This window comes from Neomonachus schauinslandi, chromosome 15 (assembly GCF_002201575.2).
Source record: "Neomonachus schauinslandi chromosome 15, ASM220157v2, whole genome shotgun sequence".
NCBI lineage: Eukaryota > Metazoa > Chordata > Mammalia > Carnivora > Phocidae > Neomonachus > Neomonachus schauinslandi.
Window position 1 is genome coordinate 59708763 of NC_058417.1, and position 13064 is coordinate 59721826.

The window sequence follows — 13064 nt, forward strand, 5'->3', positions numbered from 1 at the left end:
CTCCATTACAAGCGTGCACAGATTTTTTTAAAAAAGTAGCATTTGGCCTCTTTCTCAGAGTCTTTGACTAAACACACTGTATTTTTAGCATCCTTTCCATCTTTTCTCAACATCTAATGGCTTTCTGTGCCTTATCAGTTTTTTCCTGCTTTTGTTCTGTTTTCTTTGTTAATATTTGAACATATATATATATTTAAATACACATGACATTTATTAGAAAATGTAGACTACCAAACTCCATCCGTCACTGTCGGGTAGAAATGCAAATACTGAATATGCATATGAACCGGGACCAAAGGGTGACAAATTTTAAAATATGCCATTGGGGATGGGAGTATGGGTGATTTTTTTTTTTCTTTTGTCTGAACATATATTTCAATGTGGAGAATTTACCACTTTTCCCTGAGCTTCCTGGGTAAAATAATCAGCAGTTTTTAGCCTTGGCATATTTTTCTTGTCGCTAAGGTTTCTAAGCTGGTCTAAGACTTACATGTAATCAGTTGTCTGCATTTCATAGAGATGTTTGACAGAGCTTAACCCTGTGCAGGGCGTGTTCTTTAATGGTGCGTTTGGTACTCTTAGTGTGGAAGAGAGGCGGTCAGTGAGGACAGAGTCCTGCGGTCATAGGACTGGGATCTGTGGGCACTTGGGGGGCTCTCCACTCCAGCCAAGATAGGGCAGACACCCAGGGTCCTGCCGTCAGCCTGGACTGTGGTGGGGGCAGGGGGAGGAGAGGGAACTGTGCTGAGGGGGACAACCCAGGAGGGATGGTCCAGGGTCAGCAGGGCCCAGCTCGGGTGTAGTGAGGGGCTTCTGAGCTGAAGTGAGGGGTGTGCATCGTCCTGAGTCATGGGACACGGTTCAACAGTCAGGTCTGCGTTTTGGCAACTGGAAGCACGGAGGTCAGGTCCCTCGTGAGGCGGGGGTCAGTCTGGACCCCTCACAAGTTGATTCTTCTGGAGATTAGGGTTTCTGGCACACAGATTGGAAGCAAGTTGAAAGCAGCAGGTGAAGACAGTCAGGTGGGGTGTACCAGCAGGTGCTCCACCTTTGTTCTTACTTGGACAGCTTTGTTAAAGTTCTGAGAGCACAAGGACACTGCCGGTCCCACACGTATATTCTGATCTGTCACCACGCCCAGGTAGTGGGAGAGCTGCTACCACAGAGTTTCCCCGGGCCCCTTCCCCAGCTGGCTCAGGTCTGCCGGTCACTGGATTAGTTTGCATTTTCTTAAGTGATGTGAATGGAATCACACAGTGTGCACTCTGTATTTGTGCTGCTTCTTTCACTTGTTGCATGTTAAGGATTCATTCATTCCTTGGTTGCTGACTAGTATTCTGTTGTATGGATACAGCACGTCTGCTTGTCCATCCCAGTTGAGGAACATCTGGGCGTCTCCAGTTTGGGGCTGCTACAGATAAAGCAGCAGTGAACGCCCACGTACACGCCTGTCTGTGGGCAGGTGCTGTCGTGTGTTGAGCACCTAGGGTTGGAACAGCTGGACCCTAACTTTTTAAGAAACTGCCAGACGGATTTCCAGGGCAGTGGCCTGGTTTCCCATGCCCCGGCAGCCAGCCCTTGCTGGGGCCCATCTTTCTAATTGTAGCCATTCTAGTGGCTTTGCAGGGCAGCTCATTAATCTGTGTTTTCCTAATGACTGAGGCTTTGAGCGTCTTTCAGGGGCTGCTTTGATAAATCTTTTGCCTGTTTATTGGGTCAGTTTTCTTCTTACTGAGAATTTGAGAATACTTTATATATTTTGAATACGAGTACTTTTTCAAACAAACAATCTGCAAAGGTTTTCTTTTTGTCTGTGATTTGTCCTTTCAGTATCCTGGGTATTCCTGAGACTAAACCTCTAAAAAGGTCGTATTTATTTTTGTACCTGTATTTTATTACATATAATTTCCATATAGGGAGATTCACCGATATAAAATGTGGGTTTTGGCTGATGGGTGGCCACCACTGTGGTCAATGCAGGGCGTGCTTCCCTCATTTCAGAAAGTCACTCGGTCCTGGGCCCTAGCAGCTCTGACTCCCCTCCTGTGCCCAGAGTCTGCCTCCTTTGGAATTGGTGTGAACGGAGTCACATGGCGCGTTTGCTTTTGCGTCCTGGCTTCACCGTGTTACTGAGTTCCTGCTGTCCCCTGCCCCGTCCCCCATTTACCGGCTGGTGGCCGCTCGAGCCCCTTTGATGTCAACGTGCAAACACAGGGCTATTTCTGCTGGGAAACAACCAGTGGTCGTTGGCACTTTCTGTTGTGGGTGTCTTGCTGCTGGAAGTTTCCTTAGCAGATTTCTGACGTCTGTGGTCCTGTGCATGCTTCTTGAAACACATTTTGTTGTATTCTGCTTTCCAGTAATTTGCACATTCCTGTCATACAAGTTCTTCGAACTAAGGGGCCCTCGGAGCAAACTTTCTCCTTCTCTGCTTCCTAGCTCAGCGAACGGCACGCCACCCACACAGTCAGCTCCATTTTGCTTCTCCTACTGTCTCCTTCTCTGCATCCGCTTGGTGACCTAGTTCTGTCACTTCTGTGTCCCTAATAGCCCTCAAGTGCTCCTCGTGCTGCTGATCCCTTCAGCTCTCCCTGTGGCCTAGCTCCTACTGTCCCGACAGTGGCCAGGACCTCGCCTGCCACCCTCTGTTGACACCCTCCCTAGCACTGCACGTGGGCTCCGTGCAGACCCTGAGCACTCAGGGAGTGCTGTACATCAGGGGGTCGTTCCGGACGTGTGTCTTCCCCACAGTCAGCTGTCAGTTGGTGCCAGAGCTTGACTAGAGCTCAGGTGGCTCGCCCTGTCTGTTCTTCCCGTGAGGCCCCTGGTCATGGATGCTGGCCTGGGGCAGTCCTGTCTGGCAGTTCCCGGGGCCCTTCGGTGATGGGGGTCCTATGGTCACATCTTGGCTCCTTTTCTGACAGCTTGTCCACTGTCCTGGTTTTTTCTGTTTTTCCTTCTGACTTTATCTGTTTCATCACCGTTAGAGGGTCTCAGTCTCACCTCTGGAGAAGCCTCTGCTTTTCTTTCTTTCACATCCAGAACAAACGCCCTCTTCAGTCTGGCACCTTGTAACACACGCATGTCCACGCAGCACCCGTGTTCATCCCGTGCATGTGCACACGTGTGCCCACCCAGGATCCAGAAGCATCCATGCACCCTTCTCGGCCCCTGTGCCATCCGCTTTGTCTCTCACCACCACGTAGCACATGTGACTGATGGCTCAGCCCTTGGTGGGGGTGTGTGAATGGCCTGGCAGGTTCAGACAATATGTGTCGGCAATTGAGGGTTTTAGGGGAGTGACATGTGCAGTGTTTTTGGAGTTTGTGTGTTTTTGGAGTAGGAAACACAAGGGCATGGGTCTTTCAGGAGTGCTCTTGTGTCCTGGTTCTGTCCCGGGGGTCCTTGTTGTCGTCAGTTCCTCAGGTCGTCTTCTAGAGAGGGTCGGTTTATGTCACACAGACGGGTGCACACCGAGCGGTGGCGCCTGGTGCACAAGGTTGGCGTGGCTTCCGTGCTCCTCCGCAGAGGACGACCGTCCAGCTGTGGGAGGTCAGGAGGTGGCTCGGGTTACCGCCCCACACGGCAGAAGGTGCTGTGCTAACGGGCAGCATGCGTGCAGCACCTTCGCTCTGCATCCTGTGTCCTCTGTGTGGACGGAGAGTAATTTCCTGGCCTTTGGCTTCTGTCTCATCTTTTGCTGATTTATATACGATGTGAAGTGAGTGTTTTTGCGCATGGTACGTCTCACCTGTGTGGTTGTATCTGAATGAATTAACAAAAATGGGATCGCTGGATCTTTAAGTTTTCAATTTCCTGTTTGATGCCAGTTACTGTCCGTAGAGGCTGCACCGGAAGGGTACTCCCAGCCGTGTTTCTAGATGCCTCTAGATCCTTCCAACAGTGGCTGCACCCCTCGCTCCCGACTTTGGCAGTCTGGCAGATGGACGGAGGTTTTCTTTCTGTCTCTCATAGGAAGGAGGCTGAACATGAGCTGTGTCCATTTTCTTCTCTGTAAACTGTGAGGATTATCTTATGAGGTGATGGTATTTTCTGATGGATTTGGAACAACTTTATTTTAAAAAAGTCTCGTATTTGTGATAACAGTTGCTGATATTTTCTTTGAGTTTGTTTTTGTCTTTTGACTTTGTTTATGGTGTGTTTTTCCTGGCAGACATTTTTCTTTTTTGGTTATGTGTTTGAATGTACCAATCTCCTTTAATGGATTTTGAGTTGTAAGTAGAGAGGCCTGTCCTATTTGGACATTTTTTTTCTTAATTGTCCTACACTATTTTCACTAGATGTAACTTTTATTTTTGAGGCATAATTTACACTCTGTCAGCTGTCCTGGAGTGAGGGGCACAGTTCAGTGAGAGCTGACGGTGCGCACACCTGGGTGACCACCTTCATTGAGATACCACAGGCGGGCGGCCCCAGCCCACCACTGTGGGTCACTGATGCTGTTTGTAGAATGTCGCATAAGTGGAATCCGAAGGGATGTGCTCTCGCGTCGGGCTTCTTGGCTCAGCATGTTGTGCATGCGGTGTGTTGCGAGTGGTCTCTATCCCGTGGCTGCTGCAGGGTACATCTTAGCTCACCTGTTCTAGACGTTTAGGCTGTTTTGAGGTTGTGGCTCTGATGAATAAAGCTGCTGTGAACTTTTATTTGCAAGTCTTCATGTGCCTTTAGCTTTCTTTCTCCTGGGTAAATACTTACAGGGGGATTTCTGTATATTTAACTTTATAAGGAACTGCCAAACTATTCTTGAACGGGGCTGTATGATTTCACCTCTCACAAGCAGGTTCCTGCTCCTTCCCATCCTCACCGCCTCTGAATACTGTCTTTTTTAGCACGTTTATTGCCGGCTTTCCTGAGTACACACAGCCAATGATAGACCACCTGGTGACCATGAAGATCAACCACTGGGATGGGTAAGTTTTGTGTTTTTGTGCGTATCTCATTAGTGATGTATTTTATTAGATTATCTGTCAAATTAAGAGTTCTTATTTTTTTTTCCAGAGGAGAGATTAAATGGAGCTAAGCCTTGAGAATGTATCTTCTTATCGTAGGTTTCATATTTTAAGATGACTTTTGAGAAGTGATAGGAGTTCTCGTCTTCATGCCTGACATGCTGGCTAATGGTCTGTGTCCAGTTTTACCTCGGGAGACCTTAGGTGTGCTAGGTGTGCAACGTTCCTGTGTGGATACTGTCGTGCTGGCGTGTGATGGAGGGTGTGAGCAGCCTCCCCAGGCACTCCCTTGGTGGCCCTTCCTCCGGCGCTGCCCTGCATGGCTGCTCTGGCCGGCGGTCTTCTCTGTTGTCTCCTCGAAGCCAGCAGGCTTTGGTGGCTTTTCCTGATGACGGAGCAGTCTCGGGCCTCTGAGCGTTTCACCAGCTCACCGTCCCTTCTGAGGGAGGGCTCCCTGTGCGATCCAGAGCACAGAGGGGTGTCCATGCCACAGCTGCTGTTACCGCCGCTGGGAAGACAACGTTGCTTGTTGTAGGACGCTCGGTGTGGCCGCCGGTGCAGACAGGAGATCTCAGGGGCGGTAAGCGCCTGCAGGTGTAAGTAGCTAGATGGGTCGTACGTCCAGAACCCCGGCTTCAGGGTGGGTGTCACTTGCAGAGAGTTCTTTCTGATCTACTGGGGAACGTGTTCCAGCTTCTGCCAGGACCGTGCCGTGGGTGGCGAGGCATCCGGCGTGTCTCCCTCACGTGCAGGAGCGCAGGGCTCTCCCCGGGAGCGGGCGCCTCTGGCAACAGGAGCACCTCTGGGTGCCGCTTGCGTGGGTATGGCCCGCCCGCCGGGAGGCCTCTCTGGCGGTTTCCTTGCCGGGGACCTTCCTGAGAGTTGTGCTGGTGTCTGACACTTGACGCATAACTGCAGAGATTCTTGTAATTAGGACAGAGAGCCCATGCACTGAGCCTGTGATGAATCAGTTAATTAGCCTATCAGTCAGTAGGGTATTTAAGACCAGAGCTGTCCATGTATTATTACCCGTGGTGTTAGATAAACTCCTGAGCTGTTGAACTCTCCAGCTGATGTGTCAGAACGCTCACTTCCTTCAGTTCTGGGCCTCTCTCGTTAGGTGCATTTACATTTATCATTTGTGTCTTCCCAGCAGATTGGCCCTTTATCATCATGACACGTCCTTCTCTGTTTCATGTTAGATTTTTTGTCTTAAAGTGCGATTTGATAAAATTAAAGCATAAGGGTCGGCATACTTTCTTTAAAGGGCCAGACAGTAAATATTTTAGGTCTCTGTTCCATATATTTTACTGTTTTTTCTTTACATGACCTTTTAGGATGTAAAAACCATTCTTAGCTTGGGGCCTTACCAAAAGAGGCCCAGATGGAGCCCTTGGAGCAGCTCCCCGCCTGCTGCCCTTTGCTCTCAGCCTGTGTGTGTTTTATAGGGTCTTACTTTTTATATCCATTCTGACAAAGTCTGCCTTTTGTGTGAGGCCCTTAGTCTGTGCACGTTTAATATAATCATCAGCATGGTTCACTTTCTGCCTGTCATCTTGCTGTTTGTTTTCTATATTTTCTCATGGCTTTTGTTAATTTAATTTAAAAAAGATTCTTTGTGGACATTTTCTTTTTTAGAATAAGCTCTGAAAACCTGACAGTGTTCAGTGTATGTGAGCCACAGCATAGAGGGGAATGTTGTCTGGTTCTACTTTCTTTCAGGTTTGGAGACCCTCAGGGTAACATCAGCTAACACTTTCTAGCACATTGGGCTTTATAAAGCATGATGTGGCCTTGACATTTTATGATTCTTTAGAGGTGGAGATGTTTCTGCATCTGTCTATCTTTGGCCTGGATTCTGTCAGTGAGGAGATAGCAGCTAGAAGTTCACAAATAGGGGCACCTGGGTGGCTCAGTCGGTTAAGCGTCTGCCTTCGGCTCAGGTCAAGATCCCAGGGTCCTGGGATTGAGCCCCGCATCGGGCTCCCTGCTCAGCGGGAGGCCTGCTTCTCCCTCTCCCACTCCCCCTGCTTGTGTTCCCTCTCTCGCTGTGTCTCTCTCTGTCAAATAAATGAATAAATCTTAAAAAAAAAAAAAAAAAAAGATCCCAGCGTCCTGGGATCGAGCCCCACATCGGGCTCCTTGCTCAGCAGGGAGCCTGCTTCTCCCTCTGCTACTCCCCCCTGCTTGTGCGCACGCACTCTCTCTCTTTCTCTGACAAATAAGATCTTTTTATTTTTTAAAGAAATTTTTAAAAAATTTATTCGTTTGAGACCAAGAGATACAGAGAGAGAGAGAGACAGCAGGAGCAGTGGGGAGCGGCAGAGGGAGAGGGAGAAGCAGACTCCGTGCTGAGCAAGGAGCCCGATGCGGGGCTCGACCCCAGGACCTGGAGATCATGACCTGAGCCGAAGGCAGATGCTTAACCATCTGAGCCACCCAGGCACTTCTAAATAAAATCTTAAAAAAATAAAAAAATTAAAAAAAGGAAGTTCACAAATGGGACTTCCTAGTTCTCTGGTTAGCACATGGCTTGCTCATGGAAAATGGGGAGCCCCTTGCAGAATTCTTCACAAACACTGTTGTGTAGTGTGCCTTGACTCATAGAGGGATTCTGTTTTACCTTAAATAGTGTCACTTTTAAGAGGTATTGGTCCATTCTCTTGGGTTTCTTTTTGGAAGTTTTCTGACACCCAAAATAATTTACATATCAAGATAAACATAACTTTAAATTTTTTTAATTATGGGAAAATACACATATATCTATTATCATCTTAACCACTTTTTGTGTACAGTTCAGTGGTGTTACGTACATTTGCCTTGTTGTGCACACATTACTACCATTCATCTCCAGAACTTCTTCATCTTGAAAAACTGAAACTCTGTCCCCACTGAACAGGGACTCGTCCTCCTCACCTCCTCCCTTAGCCCCTGGCACCCATCATCCTACTTTCTGTCCCTAAGAATTTAGTTCCTCCAGGGTCCTGATGTAAGTGGAATGATACAGTGTTTGTCCTTTTGTGACTGGCTGATTTCAACGAGCATAATCTCCTTAACGTTCATCCATGTTGTAGCAGGTGACGGGATTTCCTTCCGTTTTAAGGCTGAGTGACACTCCATTGTGTGTATAGACCACATTTTCTTCACCCGTTCATCTGTTGGTGGACCCTGGGGTTACTTCCATCTCTTGACTGTTGTGAATATTGCTGCTGTGAATGCAGGTGTGCACATATCTCTTCAATACCCCACTTTCAGCTCTTTTGGGTAAATACCCAGAAGTGGAATTACTGGGTCATACGGTAATTCTATTTTTAAAGTTTTGAGGAGCCCCCAGAACCGTACTGGTTTTCATAATAGCCACCATCTTACATTCCTTCCCTCCCTATCCTCACTGTTCCTTGACTTCTCTTTTCCCAATGGTGGCGATCTTACTGGATGTGAGGTGGCACCTCGTGGTTTTGATTTGCATTTCCCTGATGATTATTGACGTCGAGCATCTTTAGTTGGCTATTTGCCTATCATCTTTGGAGAAACGTCTCAAGTCCTTTGCCCATTTTTTAATCCAGTTACTTGTTTTTTGTTGTTGAGTTGTAGAGGTTTTTCATACATTCTTATATTAATCAATTATCAGATACCTAATTTGCAAGTATTTTCTCCCATCCTGTAGGTTGCCTTATCACTCTGTTGACTGTGTCCTCTGATAAGCAGAAGTTATAAATTTTAATGCAGATTTATCTATCATCAGTTTATCCATTTTTACTCTTGTTGTCTGTGCTTTCGATGTCATATCCAAGAAGTCGTCACCAGATCTAACATCATGAAGCTTTTCTCTTCTCTTTTCTTTTCAGAGTTTATAGTCTTAGGTCTTCTGTCTAGGTGATAAATATAACGGTTTTAAGTAGAGAAAGCTTATGCTCAAAGTGGCACTAATTGGGAAAGATGCAGGTAAGTGTGCTTGTTGGAGTGGCCACCCCCTTTGCCTCCTTGGGACTTTTTCCTGCTGAAATAAATGGTTCTCTGCTTTGTGACCCTTTAATCACTCATTCTTCGGAAACAGCTTCCTGAATGTTGACCAAATACTTATGGAGGCTGTGGGGTTGCAGTGCTGGGTTTGACTGGTGTTAGTGACCAAGTGATTAGTGTTGGGCATGGTGGTCGTGGATGTGTGGTGTTGAGGCTCTTGGTGCCTGAGACATCCCTGCCTCCAAGAACTCGTGGTTTGCTGTCAGAAGTGGACCCCCTAAGCAGGACCTGGGGGCCCAGGAGGGCTGGGACGTGGTCCTGCCTGGTACAGGGGACATCCTGTTTTCACGTTTCTGTGTTCACTCAGTGCTGATGTATTTTGGATGTTTAATCGTCAAAATACAGATAGCCCTCTTCTGCATGTTTGTTTCCACCCTGATGTTCTTATCCTGTTTCTGTGTTGTTCTGTTGTCATCACCCAAAGCATTGTTGTTGCAGTGATGACTGGTCTCCACCGCTGTGCCCTCCTGGCGTCTAGTGCCTGGCGGCTAGGGTGAGGTTGGGGAAGCTGGGTCTGGTCAGCGCCGTCTGGCCCCAGCAGGCTCAGGAGGGCCTCAGGCCCTCACTCCCCAGCCCTGGGGCTTCCTTCTGTAGTTTGATGTGTTGAGAACGTGTCTGATGTGTTTTCATCGGAAGTATCTGTACTGATGCGATTTGTGCCTTAGCCCTACGACGTTCCTCCTGTGCAACCCTGTGGTCCTCACAGTGAGGGTTCCACGTGGCTCTGCCCAGTGCGCCCGTCTCCTGAATCCCTTGGGGCGTGGGAGGTTGGAGACACACTGCCACGTGGCACCCAGAGAGGGAGGCTGTGCCCCTTGCAGGCCTGGCTCAGGCCCTCCGTTTGGTCAGTTTGCTTGTTCTTGTGTTACAATCACAGGTGCTTATTTGTTTGTTTTTATTGGTGGTTCTGAGTCAGTGGGCAGTTGGCACTCCTGTGTTCTGTCTGTCCTCTCTCTTCATGAGTGGAATAAAGTTTGAATCATCAGAAGGAAGGAACTGACGGTTGTCTTCATCCCTCCCCCAGAGTCATCAGGGAGCTGTCTGCGAAGGCTCTGCATAACCTGGCCCAGCAAGCTCCTGAGTACAGCGCCGCTCACGGTGGGTGTGTTCCGCCGTCCTGCTGGCAACACACGCACACGCGTGTGCACCTGCGCATCCGCCATGCACACAGCACAGGGCGAGGACAGGCCGCTGTGCTGGGGTCCAGGCCTGGAGGGTTGAGAGTGACCTTGTGTTTCTCTCTCGCTGAGAAGCACGTGAATGAAGAGCTGGTCTGCGCTTGGTCAGGGGACAGAACACAACCAGACGCCATGAACATTGCGGTGTGTGTGTGTGCCCTGGGTGCAGGCACCGATTACCGCAGGGAGCTGATGGCTTCCGTTGTGTGTCTCGTGTATTTCAGAAGTAGCTTTTTTTTTTTTTAATGAAGTAATTCACAATCTAATAAATTAAAAAATGAGCTGCTTTCTGGCAGCTCCTGGCTGAGGGAATAGGAGAGGAGAACTGCCAGGTCCAAAGGGACCACACCCATTATCATTAAGGAAAGAACCCATATTCCAGAATAAACAAACATCTGATTTCAATATAGGGAACCATACTCAAATTTCTTTTTTTAAAGATTTTATTTATTTATTTGACAGAGAGAGAGATAGCGAGAGCAGGAACACAAGCAGGGGGAGTGGGAGAGGGAGAAGCAGGCTTCCCGCGGAGCAGGGAGCCCAATGTGGGGCTCGATCCCAGGACCCTGGGATCATGACCCGAGCCGAAGGCAGACGCTTAACCAACTGAGCCACCCAGGCGCCCCATACTCAAATTTCTTTAAATTATGCTTATTCTCCCTGACTTTTATAGGGTAACTAGTGGTCACATTGTGGCTCTTCATTTGGAGTCACCGATTTTACTTATGTGTGCCTCTCACACACTCTGGGCCGTTAGTTCCTAAAGGCCTTCACCTTCACGGTCTGTTTGTGAGACGCGATGTCAGGAGTCTCTTATTTACCTATAATTGATAATCGTCATGGCCTGAATGAAGGGGCGCTCCACCTTGTCCTTTCTTTCCGGTAGGAGAGCATTAACAGGATGAGGGATTTCCCCAGTTCTTGAACACTGACCGCTGCTAGCTGCCATGTTTGAGCGCCTGTGTGGGGTGCCTCTGGCTTGGACGCCGTCTGCTTCTACAGCCCCTGCAGTACTGCATTTGCGTGTTCAGGGAAGTGGAAGCTCAGAGGGATGGGATTTCCCAGGTTGGTGGGGGAGAGCTGGTGTGGACATGGCTCCTGTCTGCACTCCACCAGCCCGCGAGGGTTTTGTGACTTTGCTTTCTGTCGCCAGAGCACCAAAGTCGTAGAAGTGTCCTTTGCTCTGAGCAGGGGCAGCGGGCTCCCACACTGAGGCGCATCACGCACAACTGTAGGGTCCTGCTGCTCGGCCTCCATCCTGCTCTGTGCTCAAGGCAGAGCCTCTGCCAGCCATTCAGCCACAGCAAAGACCCAGTTCTCTCTCTCCACTCTGTGTCCCTGCCCTGTGTCTCGGGGACCTGAGGATTGGGAAGCTCCCCTCCCCCATTTCGCTCACTTCTCTGGGTGCCGAGGAGGGTTTGGCCTGTTGACTTGGGTTAAGTCCCAGGTATTGCGCTCGTGGCCCTTACAGAGGTCATGTTCCATGGGTATGTCTCCCCTTCGGATCCCGAGTCTGTGAGTCTGACACATTATCCTCTGCGCACTCACTGATGTGTCATCTGGCCCCTGTCCTTTGCAGTTCTCCCACATCTGCTGTCGATGACGCAGAGTCTGGACCTGCACACGCGGCACGGAGCTGTGCTTGCCTGTGCGGAGGTCGCCCGCGGCCTGTACAGACTCTCGGTACAAGAGGACAGGTAGGAGAAGCACCACGGTCCCGTGGAACCACTGCAGTTGCGAGCTGGGGACCCCCGTCCACCTTCATGTTTGTTTACTTGTGACGGTGTCACTGGTCGTCAGATTCCTGTGTTTTATTTGACGAAGTTTTTCAGCGTTCTCTCTCCTCTCACGAGCCGTGTCCGTTGATGGACTGCCACCTCTCCAGCAGGAGCCTGCGAGCTCCTGGCCGGCTGGGGCCACTGATGGCCTTAGGTGTGGCTGTTTTTTTACGTTCCCTTGTCTTTCTGGGTCTCGAGTTAGGTTATAAAAGCAAGACATGTTTTCAGAGAGGGTAGTGAGTGGGCCGTATACTCAGTATTCTTTGCTCATTATTACTTTTCATAATTTAGAATACCAGAGAATATAAATGGTAACATTTCCACTGAGAACTTTTCTAGCTGGCAGAGCTCTAACAAACAGTGGGGGAGCACAGGGGCATTCGGAGCAGCTCCATATGTGCCATGTGTTGTACGTTTGTAGGGTACCATTGGGGTTTCTACTTCTCTTTCCAGCCGACTTTTCCACAAAAGGAAAAGCTCACAACACACCACAGTGTCTGCAACCTGGATTTTGGATTGCAGTTTGAGGAACACTGTGTTTTAATCCCATCAGATCACTCTGGATGATTCCCCGGGGGCCATGTGAGGCAGGGTTCTGGCGACAAGCCCAGGAGCTTTGATCTGGTTCACCCCTTGCGCCCCATGGCCTAGATGTACACTGTCGTGCAGCTTTAAGGACATCCACACGGGGGTGAAATGGCACCTGTGGGCCAGGCCGAGGACTTGGTGTTGATGGCAGTGCTCTCTGTGGTTGAGCAGAGACCCGGCGAGACCCGAGTCCTGCCCAGTACAGTGGCATGGGATGCACCAGGGCGTGACAACCTGGGAAAGTGTTCACCGGGGCAAGTCAGAGAGACCAGCACTGGGGTTTTCTTGGGGGCTGGGATGGGGTAGCCTCTGCCTGGACCCACATCCCAGACTCCCAGAAGGAAAACAGATGTCAGCATAAGGCACCTGGTTTGTACCAACAGTCTTAGGCACAGAGAATCCCCATTCACAGTTGGGAAAGCATGGGAAGCGTCCCGAGATCCAGGTTCTTGGATGCAGGCTGAGGGCCAACTGTGCCTTGGCAGCATGAAGCCGCTGTGTGAGCTCTTGTCTGGTCACAGGCCCTC

General features: G+C 49.4%; 1 protein-coding gene across 3 annotated transcripts in view; it reads left to right on the top strand.

Annotated features, from left to right (window-relative positions):
* Window positions 1–13064, top strand: part of TBCD (tubulin folding cofactor D) — a 163258-nt gene that overhangs the window by 111265 nt on the left and 38929 nt on the right. For 2 of the 3 annotated variants that reach the window (XM_021680873.2, XM_044921416.1), the window contains 3 exons: window positions 4851–4931; window positions 10018–10091; window positions 11751–11868. In XM_021680873.2, the coding sequence (XP_021536548.2) occupies window positions 4851–4931; window positions 10018–10091; window positions 11751–11868 (273 nt within the window). The remainder of the gene's footprint in view (window positions 1–4850; window positions 4932–10017; window positions 10092–11750; window positions 11869–13064) is intronic. The other variant, XM_021680875.2, reaches the window with a different exon arrangement.